This window comes from Dryobates pubescens, chromosome 6, assembly GCF_014839835.1.
Source record: "Dryobates pubescens isolate bDryPub1 chromosome 6, bDryPub1.pri, whole genome shotgun sequence".
Lineage (NCBI taxonomy): Eukaryota > Metazoa > Chordata > Aves > Piciformes > Picidae > Dryobates > Dryobates pubescens.
In genome coordinates, this window is record NC_071617.1 from 13,265,814 (window position 1) to 13,285,777 (window position 19,964).

At 38.7% G+C, this 19,964-nt stretch overlaps 1 protein-coding gene across 2 annotated transcripts in view; it reads left to right on the forward strand.

Moving 5' to 3' along the window:
* The window catches only part of PDE7B (phosphodiesterase 7B), a 201,462-nt gene that overhangs the window by 55,827 nt on the left and 125,671 nt on the right, over nt 1–19,964 (forward strand). For both annotated transcript variants that reach the window (XM_054162628.1, XM_054162629.1), the window contains one exon: nt 10,642–10,702. In XM_054162628.1, coding sequence (XP_054018603.1) covers nt 10,642–10,702 — 61 coding nt within the window. The remainder of the gene's footprint in view (nt 1–10,641; nt 10,703–19,964) is intronic.

Genomic DNA, 19,964 nt, shown 5'->3' on the forward strand with positions numbered 1-19,964 from the left:
CTAATGGGGTGACCAACTGTGTAGTCATTGTTTAGCTATCTACAAGACCCTACTACCTTCAGACATTCAGTCTGTGATGCACAAATGAGAAACTTGGGAAGAGTAATTTCCTGCGTTCTGCCTCTAAGCTGTCCTTCTCACCAGACTTTCCACATTTTGAGGTTTGTTATGACTTCTAACTCTTACCTGGTTTGTTGGTCCAGTGCTAGTTCTGTTACCTAAGTCTGCATTGACACCAGAAGGTGCTTTAAGCACCTTCTTTTGTTGTTGTTCATATGCTTTTGGCATGGACTGCTCTCACAAGTTCCCATTCCTTAAAAATAAAGTCCTGGAAAGGATTAAACAGGATTGCCTCAGTGCATACCAAAGTTATAGGGAACCAAGAACTTTTGAGAAGCAGGTGGCCAATGGTGCTTGGTACTGATCAGAGACTAGTCAAGGAGACAGTATTATAAAGAAGGAGAAACCCAATGCCTGTGTGAGCCTACTAACGCTGTATTCCTGGGACTGTCCTTCTGTATACAAAGCATGTGGTACGCAGTGGACACAGACACAAAGAGGCAGATGCCAAAATTCATTCCATGTTGATCTGAAGAGCCTGAGGAAACTTCAGAAAATCCATTCTTCCACAAACCTTTCATTTGCTTCTTGGAAAGAGTGATATGTCAGTCAACAATTTTGAGGCTTTGACCCTTCCTTCAGTCCTGTAGATCAGTGGGAAGTATGTGAGAAAAACATGTGGTTGAACTTGAGACTTCAATTTTCACAATTTAATCTTGTATTTTCCTTCCATTAGACATTTCAATAGAAAGTGAAAGTTAAAATGGCAGTGACCACAGAAAGCAGCTAGAACAGCCCAGCTCTGCAACCCCGAGGAGGAAAGACAATTATGTGGTCCAGAAAATATTTAAATACAGAGAACTTTGATGTTTCACATCAGAGCAACAATAAACAGAGACAACGAATTTGCCTGTTCTGTAGTATTGACACTTTCCTCCCATCTTCCCTCCCACTTAGAACTGTTTTTGTGGTGAGAGGACCTGTTATGTAATCTACAGATGTTTTACATTCTACAAAATGTAAACTAGACAATGAACTGTAATGCAGATACATCCCATGAGGATAAAAAATTAGTCCATTCTTCAGTGTTTCTTGGAGGATGTCCTTCAACATTTCTTGGATGTTGTGCCTCACCTATTAATGCACACTTGACTGTGACTTACTGCTTATTAAAATCCAGCATTTTTATTGCTTAGTAATTCCAGATTTGGCTCCCAGTATCCATGTTATAAGCACTTAAAAGGAGGGATGATAGGCTGAAACACTGATAGATTCTCAGGGGGGTCAGGGCTACTGGTGCCTCCCTAATGAAGTCACACACTGTTAAACTTTTTTTTCCTTAACTGAAGAAGAAAACAAAGCAGTTAAACTGCTCCATCCATTTTCCAGCAGCATTAATCCATTTCAAACCACTCTTAACCATAGTAAATCACAGGTTTGTGAGAAAATGAACTGCCTAAAGGTTCACCTCAGGCTATTTAGCCCACAAACAAGTTGCTGACTACTGGCAACCATGGTTGTTGGTTGGGAATTATTGCTCAATTTAGTTGTAATTACTTATTTTGCTGTGTCTTCTGTTCAGACTATCTGAGGATCTATAACATGGTAAATTCCAGAGTGAAACGCGTTTCTAGTGTGCTACTGGAGACTGACACAAACAGTGTTGAAAAATTATTTGAGCAATGTGTTTTAAATTCCTGAAAGGGAAGAGAAACTTTCACTGGGAGAGCTTGGAAGGGGAGGAACTCTCATAACAAGTCTGCCCAGACATAGCTGTTCCCTGCAGAAAATCATCCAGATGTTAATAGTACCTGAATTTTCAGTTTAAGTATGCCTCAATTTTGATAGTAAATAGGGAAGCTGGAAACTTTGCCCATGAAACAGGGTACAGCTGCAATGTAATAGTTACCATGTAATAGCAGTAATCTGAAGAGCAGCAAATGTAGCATGCTGTCTGCTAACAGTATTTTAAAGGCAATTCTCAGTATGCTGTGATTACAGCACATTTATAAATGGGTGGGCAAAATCACAGCATATACTCATTCAAGTAAATGTACTTTTTTTTGCAGCCCAATTTAATGGAACACTTGCCAAATGTAGGTCCAAATTTTCAAGCAGTCACAAGATTTTACCTATGGGAAATACTAATAATTCTGGGAAAGTCATATTTAATCACAGTTTTTATAGATCTTGAGCAATTTTGTTATTTGAAAGATACTAGTGGTGTTTGCTATCAAAGTTTATGTATGCTGTTCTCAAGTTGCATTTATTCTATACCTATTTTCATGTAAGAAAGGCTAAGTAAACTTCTTGGAAGAACTGAGGGTTGTAAATTCAATGTCATATGCATAAGGTGAGCTTTGTGGAATCATTCACCCCAGAGAAAATCGATCAAACGTGAGCCAAAATTTAAAATAAGGTGTGATATAGACAAAAAAAAAGAGAAGCTTTTGTCTCAAATTAAAACAGTAGTTGAATTTCCTTTGCTAAGGCAAACAAAGGCCATTGGGTAAAGATTCAGCAAAATCCAGAAGTATTTGACATTTAAGTGCATGTCAAGATTACGCAGAGTTTGGGTAGGGTACTTCCTTGTTTTACATAAACATTGATTTAATCACTAGCAGATATTATTACAAGGCTTTCATTTGTGGGGGGGAGGGGAGGTGCTTGTGTAAAAGCTGCAGGCAGGGCAGATTACATATGTCAGTCTGCTTTGGTAGTTCCTATACTTTCTTTTGTCCCTGTCAGGGAGCAGAGATAGAACTGGAAATACCATGAATATAAAAAACCACTGGAAATCAGGCAGTTGCTACACAGATATCAGCATTTAGAATTAGAATTAGAATAAATCAGGTTGGAAGAGACCTTCAAGATCATCGCATCCAACCTATCAACCAATCCAACACCACCTAAACAACTAAACCATGGCACCAAGCACCCTATCAAGTCTCCTCTTGAACACCTCCAATGATGGTGACTCCACCACCTCCTTGGGCAGCCCATTCCAATGGGCAATCACTCTCTCTGTATAGAACTTTCTCCTAACATCCAGCCTCCCCTGGTGCAGCCTGAGACTGTGTCCTCTTGTTCTGGTGCTGGCTGCCTGGGAGAAGAGACCAACATCCTCCTGTCTACAACCTCCCTTCAGGTAGTTGTGGAGAGCAATAAGGTCACTCCTGAGTCTCCTCTTCTCCAGGCTAAGCAGCCCCAGCTCCCTCAGCCTCTCCTCATAGGGCTTGTGTTCCAAACCCCTCACCAACTTCATTGCCCTTCTCTGGACACATTCCAGCAAGTCAACATCCTTCCTAAACTGAGGGGCCCAGAACTGGACACAGGATGAAACCACCTTAAATCTTCGCCCAGGCAACCTGAAGACAAAGAGCATGTGGCCTTGTGAAAGCATGACTCCTCATTAAATACTGCCCTTAATATTCAGCTATTTACATGAGTGTTTACAGGCGTTTTATGAAAGATTGCTAAGACTTATGAAGTATTGTTGCTTTTCACACCTTCACAACAATAAATTCTTAGGGAATTAGAATGATGCTTTTGCATTCTAGTACTTTTTAAAGATGGTGGAGACAGGAACATAACAGTAAAACAGAAATATGAATAACAGTATCATTATTTTTATTTTTTGCCTCTGAGATCATAGAATCATAGAATGGTCTGGGTTGGAAGGGACCTCCAAAGGTCATCTAGTCCAACCCCCTCTGCAGTAAGCAGGGGCATCCTCAACTAGATCAGGCTGCCCAGATAATTTGTGTTTTCATAGACACATAGAAGCTGTTCACTCTGCCTTAAATTCTTTTAATCTGTTGTGTCTATGAGACTCTCACTTCTAAAAGAATGATTTCTTTTAAAAATGTAGTACTTTGGCGGGGGGGGGGGGGGGGAGGTAATTAGAAAACTATTTTACCAAATATTGTTACTATATACAATCCATTTCTTTCTACTAGTAGTAAGAGCAAAGTGTTTTAACTTAGAGGTTACTTTTAGAAATAAATAAATAAATCAGATGGCATGCAGTCAATGTGCAATTACTACATCTCCCCAGTTTGGCTGCATAGTAACCCTTGTCACCTCCTGCAAAAAAAAAAAAAAGATTATCAGTCTTTTTTGTTATGCTTGACTGATCATATGCATCAAATACTTCTTTGATTGTTGCAGTGTTGGAAGAGACGTGTGGAACACCATATTCAGATGTACAGAACAGGAAAGAACAGAGTAAAGAAGCCTATAAATATGGTTCTCTCAACCCTCCACAGGTTCTTACTCCAATGACCTTTAAAGTGACTAAGTTGACTTTAGAAAATTGTGCATATTCAAATTTCATGCCAGAAAAACTCTTCCTATATTTTAAAAACACTATAAAATTACTAAAAATAGTTAACTGATGATAGTATTAATTTAATAAGTAGAAAATCAACATGCTGCTTACTGCAACTCTTACATTAAAAACACTTTCAGATTTTTACTTGCTGAATTTTTTCATAGGTAAGATTTTAGACCTATTTATTTCAATTACTTGACTTTCATCTCTCTTCTTACAAAGTAAAATGCTTTATTTACCGTACAGATAAAAGTTGAATAGAATGACTTCAAAACCATTTTTTTCCCTAATTAAATATTTCTCCACAACATTAAAAAAACACAACAAAAAAAAACCCCAAAATAAGGGCATATTCTGTCTGGGGTATTCTGGGGTATTCTGTCTGTTTATTGCTATGTATATCAGATCCTCCAATGCAAGTGGTGTGAGCTCAGCCATGCTGGAAATGGAATCTCGTCTTATGAATGATCATGTAATACCAGAGATGTAACATGAGAAGCATTACAGCATTGGTACAGCTGACTAAAGCAGATTTTCCATCCACTCTCTGCATAAACTTTTTTTTCTGCCAGTTGTCCCTTATTTCTCTGTAGTTTTGTTTACACTGTTTTGGCGCAGGGCTCCTTGCAGAAGTCTTCTTATTTTCCTGTGTACTCCTCATAGTACCATGCAAAGCGGTCATCTTGCCTGAGAACTCCCTCCTCCAGCAGACTCTTTTGCCATGGAGGATGGTGCCTGTGTAATATGGTATTTCCCTTTTCTGACAGGTGCTTCTGGGCTGTCATATACAACCATGCCAGCTTCAAGCTCTCCAGTTTATTTATCTCATCAAAAGACCTGAATTCATTACACGGTTCTTCTGAATACCATGTCCTTTGGTGGAGTCGCCATCATTGGAGGTGTTCAGGAGGAGACTTGATGGGGTGCTTGGTGCCATGGTTTAGATGATTAGGTGGGTTGGATTGGTTGATAGGTTGGACACGATGATCTTGAAGGTCTCTTCCAACCTGGTCTGGTCTGGTCTGGTCTGGTCTTTCATCCCTTCTCTCATGGCACCCCTTCTTGTTTTTTCTTTCTTTTCCCCTTTATATTTTAAGCTCAACTTTTAGCTACTCCATGATGTAGTCTCTTTTTCCATGGGGCATTTGTAAGTCCCATTCTCATTTACTACATTTCAGCTTTTTTAATAAATTCAACTTCATGAGGTGTGTCTGATCTCAAGAAAGGGAGTTGGGTGTAAATATTTTATTAGCTTGTCTTTTGTGTTCAGGAGGAGACTTGACAGGATGCTTGGTTGCATGGTTTAGTTGATTAGGTGGTGTTGGATGATGGGTTGGACATGATGATCTTGAAGGTCTCTTCCAACCTGGTTTAATCTATTCTATTCTAATCTATTCTATTCTATTCTATTCTATTCTATTCTATTCTATTCTATTCTATTCTATTCTACTCTATTCTATTCCATTCCATTCCATTCCATTCCATTCCATTCCATTCCATTCCATTCCGTTCCATTCCGTTCTATTCTGTTCTATTCTATTCTATTCTGTTCTATTCTATATACTTACTCACAGACTGCAATCCTACATGAGAATACATCTGTATTACTGAAAATGTTAGTAATGTTCCTTTACTCCAGAAAAAAAAAAGGAGAAAAAACAAACAAACAAACAAACAAAAAAAACACAAAACCCCCCAGCCAAACAAAAAACCGCAGCCTCGTTCAGAATTCAGTGATTCGAGAGTTAAGAAGTTACAAAGAAGATTTGGAGGGGTGAATTTTACTTCTATTTACCCACTTGAAGATTTTCAACAACCAATCTTCTTTTGCTTCAGGGGAAGTTAAAACCAGTGGTATTATTTTCAGCAGGGCTGCCTCTGTAAACTCACCAGCCCAACATCAAGGACTACATGTAGCAGAGCCAGTCCTACCAGTGTTGTAGGAGTCAAAACCATGAAGCCCAAACTGAAATTTAAAATATCTCAAACTCACAGATCTTTTAGGTCCAAGAATATAATTTATCATATTTTAGAGAGTGAAATCTTGGAACTTTAATGAGCTCCAGGTGTAGGTCAGGACTATGAATCTAACCTTGTAATAGGTTTCCACAAAACTAATTTCAGAGGCAACTCTCCTGTTTGAGGGCATTGCTCTTCCTAACTGAATATTATGTCTGATATTTACAGCTCAGCATTGATATTGTTACTTCTCTAAAATGGGAACAGAAAACTGGTATCTTCTTCCAGACTTGACTCCTATGAATACATCTAGTGATGCTGATTCACAGCAGCTTCTAGTGGTTACTTCACCAGCCTTTAAAAGACATATGTTCAGTTTCCCCAACAGACATGTATGGTTATCTCCACGTGTGCAATAGATGTGCATGTATACAGCGGATACATCTGGAGTTATTCTTCCTCCTCTCTCTGTGTTCTGACTGGTTGAAATTGAATAGTAGAATAAACAGCAGCTAATACCAAATTCCTATTTCTGCTCTCTGACAGGTCTACTACTGATTCCGTAGCCAACTTAAAAAATTTCAGGAGAGAATGAGCAGCTGCTTTGTGACTAATTTGAAAATGGATTAGGACTGGCCTTATCTCTGAGTAACATCTCCAACATACAAGGAGGCAGAACAAACCTAAACCAGAGAGGAAAGTAAGCCAGGCCAGGAAAATGATAGGAGAATCTTATCCAACCCTTTTCAGAATTCATAGCAGCAGTGGCAAAGTCTCAGTTTAATCCTAAAGATTAAATCCTGAAGTCACTCCTTTCCTCTTGTCCCTGCAAAACATTTGCTAACAGTAAAAAATGCCCAAATAACTCTGTTTTTTGAAAGAGCAAAAATGAGTCCCTGCAGCATATCTGTGCTGCTTTACAGGCATTCAACTTTACACATCTAAGATCCAGCAAAGTCTTTTTTTCAGGTGCTCTGAGTAGTTTAGTAACAACTTCACCAATTGGTGTGTACCCATGAGCTTTTCCAGACATCAGAAATTAAATTGCTGCAAAAGTTTTTTCTCCTAGTATTTCCAGCTGCAGTGGTAGTAGGGAAAACTCTCAGGCTTACTGTTGTGTCATAATTTTCAGCTGGTTCTATGGATCTCAGGGGTTAAGGGAATTCAGATAAGGCTTGTATAACTTGTATACAGTTATCTGAATCTCGTAGAGTTTTCAAAGTTCATCCATCATCCTAATGGATTCTGTGGGATGTAAATGAACCCTGGGGAACATTAGCTGTTTACTGAGTTTCGTAGCACTAGTACTGGTGAGTATTGTTAGATACTGTAAGACATCATTTGCCAGTCTGAAATGTGATGTTTATATAAATATGTCTGGAACACATAATATGTCTGAGAGGCAAAATCAAAAATAATACCTGTTCAAGGAGCAGCATAAATTCAGGGTGAGCAGTGAATTTTGAAGTGCTTTATCACATCTCTGTTTATCAAAGTATACTTATGGTCATGAAGAAGAAGCTGGAAAACTTCTACAAAAAGATACCCCTGTCTAAACATTATTCCTAGAAAGACAAATATCAAATTTCTGTGTCTCCTGACAGGGAGATGGCATAAGAGCATTCATAAAATTAACTTTGAAATGCTGGGTGGTGTTTTTCTTTTGCCGTCTTTCAGTACTGTGTGCTCCCACCTAGGAAGGTTAATACAGGTGTCTGTCTGCTCTTTTTAGATCTGAAATATGAAAAGACTCTGTGTGGGAGATGGGCTTTTGTTTGTTTATATTTATTTCAGTGTGAAGGAGGTGAAGGCTATTTTAGAAAAGGGAGTTCCAAATGCGTTGCTAATTTATGAAACTATTGCTGTGTTCATCTTCTTTGAAGCTGTGGGGTTTTTAACTTACCTGATTCTTTGCTCGTTTTAATATTTGCTGCAAAGGTCACTTAACAAACAAAACCAAACCAACCAAGCAAACAAAAAGGGCACACACACAAAAGCCCCACAAACAAAAAACTCCAGCAACAACAAAAGTACTGACCACTTCATCTTACAAAAGAGTGGAATTCATAGGTGTTGAAAAGGGGAAAGTGCATGAGAAAAAGAGAAAAAGGAAGAGAATGGGAAATTAATACTCTCAGTGATTTTTCCAAACTTGAACCACAGTACTTTTATTCCCATAGATACTAAAATCCATAAATATGTAGGTAAGGAAGTAAGGACCACTTTTACCTACACAAAATGAGGCTATCCTTAAGCTTCTACATGAGCTTTGAGTCTTGTGATACAAAAAAAAAAAACAATTATTTTTTTTCTAGCACCTGAAGCAACTACTTCAGTAGTGAGTGGGATTTGTACACTAGCTGATTTTAATCAGAACTGGATCAGACCCATGAGCCCACACTAATTATATTTCTCCTGGCAGCTAAACTAACATGCCTGTCTGCATAAAGGACTCAAGAAATAATCTCTCATCTTTGAAAACAGCCCAACACTTCTGTATTCTGTTCTGAACTCTAATGATGTTCCTTCCTTCGCTGGGTTTATGTAGGGACAGAACATCAGCCCTGATGATTTTTCTGTATGTGTGAATATTATTTTTCATTAACAAAACATGCTAGCATAGAGACACATAAATTATTTTCACCTTACCAAAAATACTTTTACTCATGAGTGCTATGGAGAGCTTGAATTTAGACAAATTACAGCTTTCCTTAATATATATTTAAGAGTGGCAGGGTTTTTTTTCTAAAAAGGTTTATTTTACAGAAATACAATTTGTTAGATCAGCTTAGCTCTTTGTTTCATTTCCAGATGGATCATTTCACAGATCCTGTTTAGGGTGTAGCTATGGGACAACTGCGTGACTGTACTGGAGAGGGGCACAATGCCTACCAGTGGTGTCATTGGGTCTGATAGTAACCTATGGCTTTAGCTCTGGCAGTAGCTAAAGCCATAGGTCCAAAGGTAATTGGTGTTGCCATGAGTTTTTCTTGGTTGTGGTGGATTTAAGATTGAATGTCTTTAGCATGGAGTTGAAAGTCCTTCAAAAACCAGGTAGTCCAGGGAGGTGGAGACCAGAAAGTGTAATCTTTTGTTATTCCATCACATCATTCCTGCAGCTCCCCTGTATAAATGGACAGCACAGGCTATTCTGCCTTTTCCTCTCTCTCTCTCTTCCCAGTGCACCCAGCTGTTATCTCTCTGGTATGTACTTGGGAGATTTGAGTCTTTTGGCCTTGAGCAGCCTGGATAATTTTTACTGCACCATTTCAGGCCTGGTTGGGGGGCAGCAGGGAGGCATGGGGGGGAAGCACATTGAGGCCTGGGGTTTTGGCCTAGTTTGGGGGGAGGTTTTGGAAAGTTTTGGCTTATTGAGGTCTTGGTAAAGCACAGGTTGGAGAGAACTGGGCTGAGGCTGAATATGAATTGGTGTATTTTGTATGATTTTGTATTGCTGCATATATTTGTGAATAGTACTTCCATTTAAACTTCCAATTTTTTTCCAGTCCTGTGTGGAGCATTTTTATTTTACTCCTTTGGGAAGGGGTAAAATAGCTTCTGTCCACTCTAAACCCAAGACATTGGTGAACACCCTGGAATACAGTGTTGACCAATCCATTCATTTTAGCAACGTCCATTCTCCCTCAAACTTCGCCTACTTGAAATTCTTTTGATTTTGACATTTTTAGAGTGAGTCTTTGAACACCTCTAGTTCCAAAACATAATCAGGGGTATCAAAGGACAAGGACAAGGACAGGGATACTATGCCCAGGGAGCTGGTGGAGTCACCATCACTGGAGGTGTTTAGGAAGAGACTGGATGGGGTCCTTAGTGCCATGGTTTAGTTGATTAGATGATGTTGGGTGATAGGTTAGGCTCGATGATCTCAAAGGTCTTTTCCAACCTGGTTAATTCTATTCTATTCTATTCTATTCTATTCTATTCTATTCTATTCTATTCTATTCTATACCAGAACAAGAGGACACAGTCTCAGGCTGCGCCAGGGGAGGTTCAGGCTAGATGTTAGGAAGAAGTTCTATACAGAAAGAGTGATTGCCCATTGGAATGGGCTGCCTGGGGAGGTGGTGGAGTCGCCATCACTGGAGGTTTTCAGGAGAAGACTTGATGGGGGTGCCGTGGGTTAGTTGTTTGGGTGGTGTTGGATTGGTTGATGGGTTGGACGCGATGATCTCGAAGGTCTCTTCCAACCTGGTTTATTCTATGTATTCTATTCTATTCTATTCTATTCCTATTCTAAACATATGCTTTTTTTTTTCTGTCTTTTCCAGAGGTGCGGAGAAATCTCATTTGATAGCCCTGACCAGAATGCCAAATGTGTTTGCATGCTAGGTAAGGGTAAAAATCTTTTCCTCTTTTGATACAAGAATTGTGGGGAAGTACATTTAATTGGGAACTGCTTCTCAAAAGTGCACAGTAACGGGCATGATCATTCACAGTGGCATTTACATAGCTTATCCATATGCCATCCTCAGTAATATATTCTTTATGGTTGATTTTCAGTCATCGAAACAAACTATATATGCATATAATCCAGCAGTGCCCATCTTCATAAATGAAAGTATAGCTGTGCCAACACTATAAGCATAAGCTCTGATGTACTCAAGTCCAGAACTTGTATTTGAAAGCTGAAATTCTGCATGTTGAAAGAGACCATTGATTTCACAAATATGTATCAAAAACATCTAGGTCAGACCTTCAGCTGCATCAATCAGCAAAATTTCAATCACTGTGATTTTGCTGATTTGCACTGGTGTAGCACTTTGCCCATCATTTCTAAAAACCACAGGAATGTTCTGCTGTTTCATTGATTTCTGTGTGCAATTTTATTGCATTTGCTTATTTCATCTACAATGCTAATACTAAAACAGTAACAGCCCAGCTACTATTACAGTGAAATACAAGGTGTGTCTAAAAATCTGAAAGATAATGTTTTCTCAGAAAAAAAAAAAAAAATTAATTATGGGGATTAGACTTTAAATTCTGAAGACCTTTCTCCTGCCAGGGTTGAAATAAATGCATGCTGTAAAACAGAGCATTGCATCTACTGACATGACTGAAATAGTCAGAATGTTAAAAACTGCAACTGGCAATGTCTAGGAACTCAATTCCCATCTGGGTGCATAGCTGTGTTCTGTAATAACAGATTATGTGGTTTGCTGTTTATATTCATTAAATCCTATTGTCACAATAGACTATAATTGCTGCGGAGGAAATCTGTCATGCTTATAGTGCACAGATCCCAACAGATGAACTGACACAATGGGCCATAATGATCTGTTTCATCAGTGATCCATGGTTAGAGGTTCTTAATGGAACACGCTGACAGAACAGATACACTTGTGATCCTTTATCATTCCAATTACAATCTACAGCTTAAATACCATTCAGTTCATAATACTCTGGTTCTAAGGAAGTTATATCCGTGCAAATGCTATTATCCATTAGCGGGGGGGGGAAAGGGAGATGGCAGAGGGAAGAATAAAAAAAGATGACTCAAAGATGAAAGTCTTCTGCACAATTGGTTCATTATTTGCTTTGGTTTTTTTTCTAACAAGTCAGTACAACATTGTGAGTTTGGCATCATCCTTAACACACATGATTCTTTAGGAGCAGTGAGCAGAACAAGATCTTGTTTCCACTACACATATCCTTATCTATGTTTTATATATGCACATGCAAGAAGGAAAACATATGCTGTGCTCCATAAGGAAACTGGTGGGAATGTAAAAATGGTTCTACAGGGATGTGGCAAAGATGTGACTGTCACTCAGAGGTTACATCTCTTGTATTTAAAAATATTTCACTAACTATTCTTTTTCTTCAGTGTCTCTAGTAATTAAAGACTGTAGTGTCATATATAATATAGGATATTACATTTCATCCCAAAATATCCTAAATCATGTACAGAACTGAGAAGATTCTAAGTGTAAATGGATATCCCAGAACTGGCTCTGTAAAAGGTATGGGAAGCACAAACTAGCACTATATGGTTGCTTTGAGGGCAACTACAGAAGATAAACTCCACTGTCTTGATCTAGCATAGAGATGTACATAGATTTGGTAGTGATATAAACCCAGAGGGTGTCTACTCTGATGCCTCTCCTTTCATAATGAACTCTGCAAAAAAAGCAGGAGCCAGGAATCATATAACCTAAAAGGTCAAAGACTTTGTACCTAATGTGTCACATAGTGTCCAGTTTGGGATTTTACAAGGGATTTGAATTTCCAAAGGAACAAAAGATGTAGTTTGTCACTGACGTGATAAAGTCTGTGGGTGTAACCAGTAAGCCAAGTGCAAAGTGCCATCAGAGAGGGACATCCTCCCTGACTGCATAGTCCTTGAAATATGCTGAAAAAGTCATGCTGTCATTTACCATAACGGTGACACAGTGGTGACAGAAATCTAGAGGGCAAGACTCAGCAACTGCAAGAGGATAATTACATAGTGAGAATCAAAACACATGAGGCTGGAGTACTGACTGTATTTCTTCAGGGATCTTTGATGCAAGACCAGTCCGTACTTGGAACTGTACGTCACTGAGCAGTACCCTGAAATGGTAACAGCTGGTCTGGGGAGAAAATGGCTGTATCTGAGTTATACTGGATTAGCTTCAAATTCAAAGGTTTTTATGAGAAACACTAGGCTTGCTACTTGTGTGTGCCACGCTGCTGTGAATCGACATTTCTTGAGGTAACATGGATTATGTGGATGAGGTTCTTCTTCTTTGAAGGCTGATGAAGAGAGGCTTGTAATGCAGTAAGAGATTAAAAATGCCTAAATGCTTTAGTGAAATGGCTATAGTTGAAGTAGTTTATTTACACTCATCCTGAGGTTAAAAGCAAAAGAATCAGCTTAAAGCTTCATCTTTCAGCATTGTAGTGATGGATATTTATAATCCAAGTGTGATAAAGAACTTGAGCAACTAAATTAAATGGTCCCTTAGCACTGCCTCCTGAGGATGTAATAGATAATAACTGTGTGCTCTGCCCTGGATATGCTTAGTGTCAGTGTAATTATTTGTACTAAAGTTCTGATAGAAAATTCTGTTCTCCCTCTTATGGTTTGTATTGTGCTTTACAGTTCTATATGTTATGCTAATTAAAGCAATACAACTTTTGTAACTGTCACAGAAGAAAATCAATCAGTGGCCCACCTTAGCTTTTTGAAGAGCAGTGTTCAGATGTGAAATCTATCACAGGTCTCTTGAGCCTGACATTGGCTAAGGCTTTAAACCTCCTTGCACATCCATTGTCCTTTGAAAAATGCAGAGATAAGTGCTTCCTCACTTCTTAGGAACAGGAATAAATTCATAAGTACAATGAGAACCTGAACTACTACAGTAATGCAGGTCATAAAAATCCCACACTGTCAATAGAAGTGCATTGTCAGAGGCCCCCCTTGAATCTCCAAGTCTCTCTGAAGCATCTGGTAGCTCATCAGCACTTGCAGGGCAAGGTAGAAAATCTGCACTGTTCTGCTTAAATTGGAGCTGCTGGCACGTTACTGAGGGCACTCGACTGTGACAGAATTGCTAGACAATGATGAACTTGATGTCAAAACCCTTTTACTTTATGCTACATTCTGGAAGTTAGAACCCTGGACTCCTCATACACTTACAATGATAATTACTTTAAAAAAAGATAGTTGGCACAAAGATTGAGCATATTACAAGTTACTCACAATGTGGTTATTAGTTATATTATCAAGGGCAAAAGGGAACTATCCCTCTCCCTAGAGCACCAACTTCTCTTTTCAATGGCATAACCTGTCATTAATTTTTCCCATATGTAGAGAGATATATTCTGGGCTCAGACATGACACAATATCGTATCATGCAGAGATAATTGAGTTAGTTTGCTGTGAAAATTGCTGGTTGGACACCTAAGCTAATTAACTGCTGGGGAAAAATTGCCTACTAGCTTGGAAGTGTCCAAAGTCAAGGTAACTTCAGCAGTTCTCACATCTTAACTATCTCAGCCAAAGCTAACTTAATAACCTCGACATGGCAGAGCACTGAGTTTTATGAATTTATCCTGGAAAGAATAACATTCCTGTATCAGGCTTTGCAATTAGTGCAGAAGGAAAAAGGTCTGACAGCTCGAAGAGAAACTTGAGTGTGTAAATAAATGCCAGGTTACAGAGAATGGATACAGCTATCCTCATATTTGTTATATAGGAAGTAGCAGCTGCACTCATTGTCATACATAAAAAATTAAGTGATGCCATTAGTTTTAATCTGTTCAGCCTTACTGATGGCAGTGAATTAAGCTAGATGGATGATGAAAACAAATTATCTAGTTTGTTACTCTAGTAACCAGCCCTTCTACCATCAGATTTGGTCTTTACTGAAACATGGGGTAGATTTTTCAGAGGTCACATCTCTTGCTGGCTAACTCTGCTGTCTGCAGAGATTTTTCCAGGGGAACTGTGAATTGCCCTCCTTAAGGAACTGGTTAGTAAAATGAAAATACAAGCCTTCCAGACACCCCACAGCAAATGGCTGAGGTGCTTTCTGTTCGTTATTGTAAGTTCCACACAGACAGGAATAAAGTGGATGAGTTTCATTTTCCTTTTGGTGTAGACTTAATGCTTGCAAAAGCAGACAGATGAATCCTTGTTTGGAATAAAAGCAGTTTCCTCACAAATAGCCATTTACAATTCATCCAAGAAAAAAGCAATCAAGAAGAAAAGAAAAAAAAAGGGGGGGGCTGGGGGGAGGTGGCAGAGGGGTAGCACTTTTTTTTTCCTTCCCCAGACTATTGGAACATAACTTTGCTGCTTTGGGACAGCACACTTTTTCATATTTCAGCACAGAGAGGTGCCTACCTTCCTTACCCCCCAAAAAGCTGGTTTGTGGCATATTTCCACCATACAGTACCTATGGAGAGTTACAGTTACAGATCAGCATTTAGCCATGAAATGAGTTTTGTGGATCCAGCTTCAGCCTTGGTGGCGCTTTGCCCACAGCAGAAATCCACCACACATTTGAACAGAGTTGGCAGCTGCAGCTTAAAAGAGAGAGACATTACTGGAATAACAACTGTGTTGAAAGCCAGGACTGAGGGGTACTGGCAAGGCTCTGGCTGGCTGGCCTCGGCCTTACACAACCATTGAACTCACCTTCCCGGGAAAAGAAAACAACAACTATTAAAATTTACATTGAGAAATCTAATCAGGAAAATAACCATATAACTTACTGGGGAAAATAAATACTGGAGAATAGTTAAATGTGTCAGTTTGCCCTGCAGCAGAGGGAGAATAAGAAATGAAGTAGCAAGTCAAGTGGTTCTGCACTGCTCAAGCTTTGCAGTTTTGCAAAGCTTTCTAGAGCACTCACAGATATCGTTTGAAATACGAGGCTGTGTCTCTTGCACATGCAAAACTCCTCCTGAAACTGATAGGCATGTATGAGCAATGGTGTTCTAAATAGCCAAATATAAGAACTATTTATATCTCAGGCATTCGAGGACTTGCACTTGCACCTGACCTTATGCAGACTAGGTACTCTAGCAGACCAGATAACAATAAGTACATGGATTAATCTTTGTAAAATTAAGTAATAAGCACAGGGGGGGAAGACCTAAAACCTACAGTGACTCTATACTACAACACTATGCTGCCCATCAGGATCACTCAGAACTTCATAGTGATGGGTGGGGGAGGCTTAGGGTGGCTGCTACCAAAAGATAGGTTTCTATTCCATTAGCAGCTTGCAAACACAGGATGAATGGAAGCAGGGGTTTTGCCATGATAAAGCAATTATGAGAATGCATACAGAAAGAAAAACACTGTGTCTCTTTTTGATATCTTGTTAATGGAGATAAACTCAAATCTAAACATATAAGGCCAAGCTAGAAAATTTTCACTTACATTTTACACTGTAACTGGCAATGAAAGTCTCTCAATTAAAAATTTATTCTGTTAAGAACAGTATGATGTAGATAAGAACTGTAGATATTCTTCAATTGAGTAGCCAAAAGGTAGAGATTTTCAAATAACTTTGATTGTTGTGGGTTTTTTTGTCTAAAATATCATTCCAGTGTTTTAGCACTCTTTAAAAATAGGATTTATTTCCTGATCTTACAGTTATGCTTGTAAACACATTTTAAAAGTGATATCTCTGTGATTTTGACACCATCTCATTAGAGTTTCATTATTCTTTCATGGTACTTAGGGCCTCCTGCCCTATTTGACTGTGTCTTCTCAAAAATGCAATACTTTCTAAATCTCACCTGTTTTCTCCAAGAATGCTCATGATTTGATTGCTGTAGCAGTACAGAGGAGGCTAACAGCTTGATGCATAACCCCAAGCTTTATCTGGAAGGCCCCAGTAGAGATGCCAGGCTTCCTACATTTGGAGACAGGAAGTGGCAAACCGGTGGGCACAAGGGTGCCATAGTCTCCTTTGTCAAGGCTTTTACAGTGTACACACACTGTCATCATGGCACTTCATTACTGTGTTAGCATTTCATACTTAACAAGTAGGAACTCTGTCCTTACTATCATGAGAATTGGGCCCAAATGCACAAAGAATGTACATAATATGTCCATCTCCTAGTTTCATGACTATGACATTAATTTGCATAAAAAGATAATATGAATTGGAAATTCTGATGCCCTTAGTCTATTTTAAAGAGCAGTTCTCTAATACCATCTTATTATTGCAGTAATTTTGATTTAATGACTATTTTAGGTAATTACATAGCCTGTTAGCTGAGTGACAGTGACCACCTGTTTATCCTGTTCTGTCCTGTAAATCAGGTCAGACTGAAACCACTTGTCTTGCAGAGTTCCACCTTTCAGAAGGTTGCTGAAGGAGACAAAAACTGGCCTTGGCATTTTGAGCAGGCATATAAAACACATTTCTAAATGTATTTTCTGTTTGGCTTTTTTCCTATTGCTTACATATTATGTTGAGCCATATATTCATTTATCCTATGGCTGAGCTTGGTGCAGGGAAGAGGTGGGCAAGTCTGGGAACTTGGAGGGCATGCAATAATGAGGCTTTGTCGATATCAACATGGTGCAAACATGCCATGAGGACTTTCTTTAGAGGGGTGTTGCTCACCTCTACAAAAACCATTCATTGAGACCACGGGATCTAGCTGAGATACAGAGATCACTAAAAAGACCCCTCTCCCCCAACTAAAAATACCCCCAGCCCATGACTCTTCAGCTTCTGTATCAAAATAGCTTTTTGACTTGACTGAGAATCTCATCAAATATCATATTTGGGGGAAACTCAGGTTTATAATTCCTACCCAGCAATTGCACTCAAAGCATGACCACAAGTAATAGCAAAATTAGTGCAGCACAAAGCCAATAAGTACCCCCTTTTGTGTTCCAAAGCATGTTGCAGACAGAAAGATTGCAGTCCGCTGCCCATGTATGTAATAATCTACTGAAAGTTTATGCTATGAGTTCTGGGTTTTCATCTCCCTCGAGTAGTTAAAACCCTGAACACCCACTTTTTTTCTTACCTGTTCATGCTCTCTATTCACCCAGCACAAAGAAAAATCTTGAGTAAAGCTCGAGGTGGATAACAAGTAGGTGTATGGCTTGCAGCACATCTCAGGGAGAGACATAAAATATCCTGAGTTTCGTTTCCCAGAGTTTTCCTCTTAGTTTAGTTTAGTTTAATTTATTTAGTTATAAATAGTCACTTAGAAAAGCAGAAAAATGGTTGCTTGATTGATTTACTGAGGATCTCATATCTCATTTCATGGTATTTGTCACATGAGTTATTGCTGATCTCCTGCTGAAAAAAAATAAAATAATTAAGTGCCTATTCAGTCTGCTGCCTCACAGTTTGATTTTTCCTCATGCCTAACCTCGTGCCCAAACACGGACTGCATTCATGTAATTTCCCATCTTCTTTGTCCAAACTGTTATGAGTGGGATGTGTTCACCCAAAGTACTTGCTGTACAGAAAATTGCTGTGACTAACCATACTGCTGTAATAACACTCTCAAAAAAACATGGGAAGGAGGGGAAAGAAGCAATTATGACATCTAATAATGGGACCAAATTGGACAAGAAACACTTAGCCAGTTTTACAGCCAGTCATCCCTTCATGATAGCATAAGCATAAGTAGAATAAAATTTCCAGATGTAAAATTTCCAAACTTAGATATAAATGGCTCAGATTTATATTTGAGCTCATCTCTAGCAATTAATCCTTGTTTCTTTAATTATTACTTGGTGATACCTTGCAACTTCACAGTCTCTGCAATTTACATTACTGTGTAGCTACCTTTAGTAAGAGTGATTTATGTCTGAGAAAGCCATGGTGTTCCTGTGCTTTTAAACACTCACTGTAAATATTAGTAAATTTCTCACCTTAAGTGCATTTTCTTGTGTTCCTTTTAGCCCTGTGTTGTAAAGGATATCTCATTGTATTCTGGAGCTAATAATGTTTGCTGTTCTGAAACGCTGTTAATAACTTTACCATTCTTACTGAGAATTTGGAATATATTATTTATAGGATTTTTTGGGGTCACCTTTAGTTCAAAACAGGAAGAAAAAAAACCCCACCACACAAAACCAAACACCTGCTTTCCTTTGGCCTTGCTATCTGGGTAACTACCTTTCCCTCATGGCTTTAGTTTCACACACCCCCCCCCCTTTTTTTTTTTTTTCTTTATGATAATCTAATGATAATTTGTTGTTTCCTTGTACATCTCATACTTCTTACAGCATTAAGTTGGACTTGATGATCTTTAAGGTCTTTTCCAACCTTGCTGATTCTGTGTTGATTCTATGATTATAAGTTGATCTCTTAGACCATGCCTTGCTCATCAAACTACTTAAGCATACATTTACATGTTTTCACTGAAGCCAAAAAATCTGTAGGCTGTAACATGCTGCCCTGCCAGGCTGGGTTACAGGGTCTAGCATCATGCACGCTCAGGCCCCAATTTGATCCAAATACTTGAGGTTACTGGCTTATGACTGTGGCCAGACTGTGACTGTGAATATTGATAGTAAATAACAGGAACTCGAATTAGCAAGAAAAAATAGAATTTCTGAATCTCAAATAACCATGTCTGTACTTTGTACAGAAAAGTTCTGAGTGTTCCTACTGGATTTTCTTTATAAGGTATTCTTTTCACTCTGCAGACAAAATAATTCTGAAGATAATTGGGACGAAAATGTCTGCACAGAATGTCTGTAAACATCTGTCTGTTTGTTTTAAAGTCTATAGCCCTCACCTAATCTTCCCTTTTGTTGTTCAAAAGATTGAGAAAGAGGTACAACCTTCAAATTCAGCTCACTGCAAAATGCACACCTGAAACTGGTCTGAGGAACCCCACTCTGAGAGTGCCTGTTTCTTTCTATTGACTGCTACAGAAGCCTGTGTGTGGGTGCAAGAGGCTGGAGGAGATTAATCTTACTCCTGGAGCACAGACATTATTTTTCAAAGCTCTAAACTTTTAAGTATGAGGGATAACAGAAAATGAGGCTAATTAACCTCATCTCTAAAATAATTTATTAGTTTTACTTTAAGAGCAATTTCTAAGCTTTCAGCATATTTGTAGTAATCATAATTTGTTATTATTAATTGAACTCTTTTCCTCATTGACTTAGTGA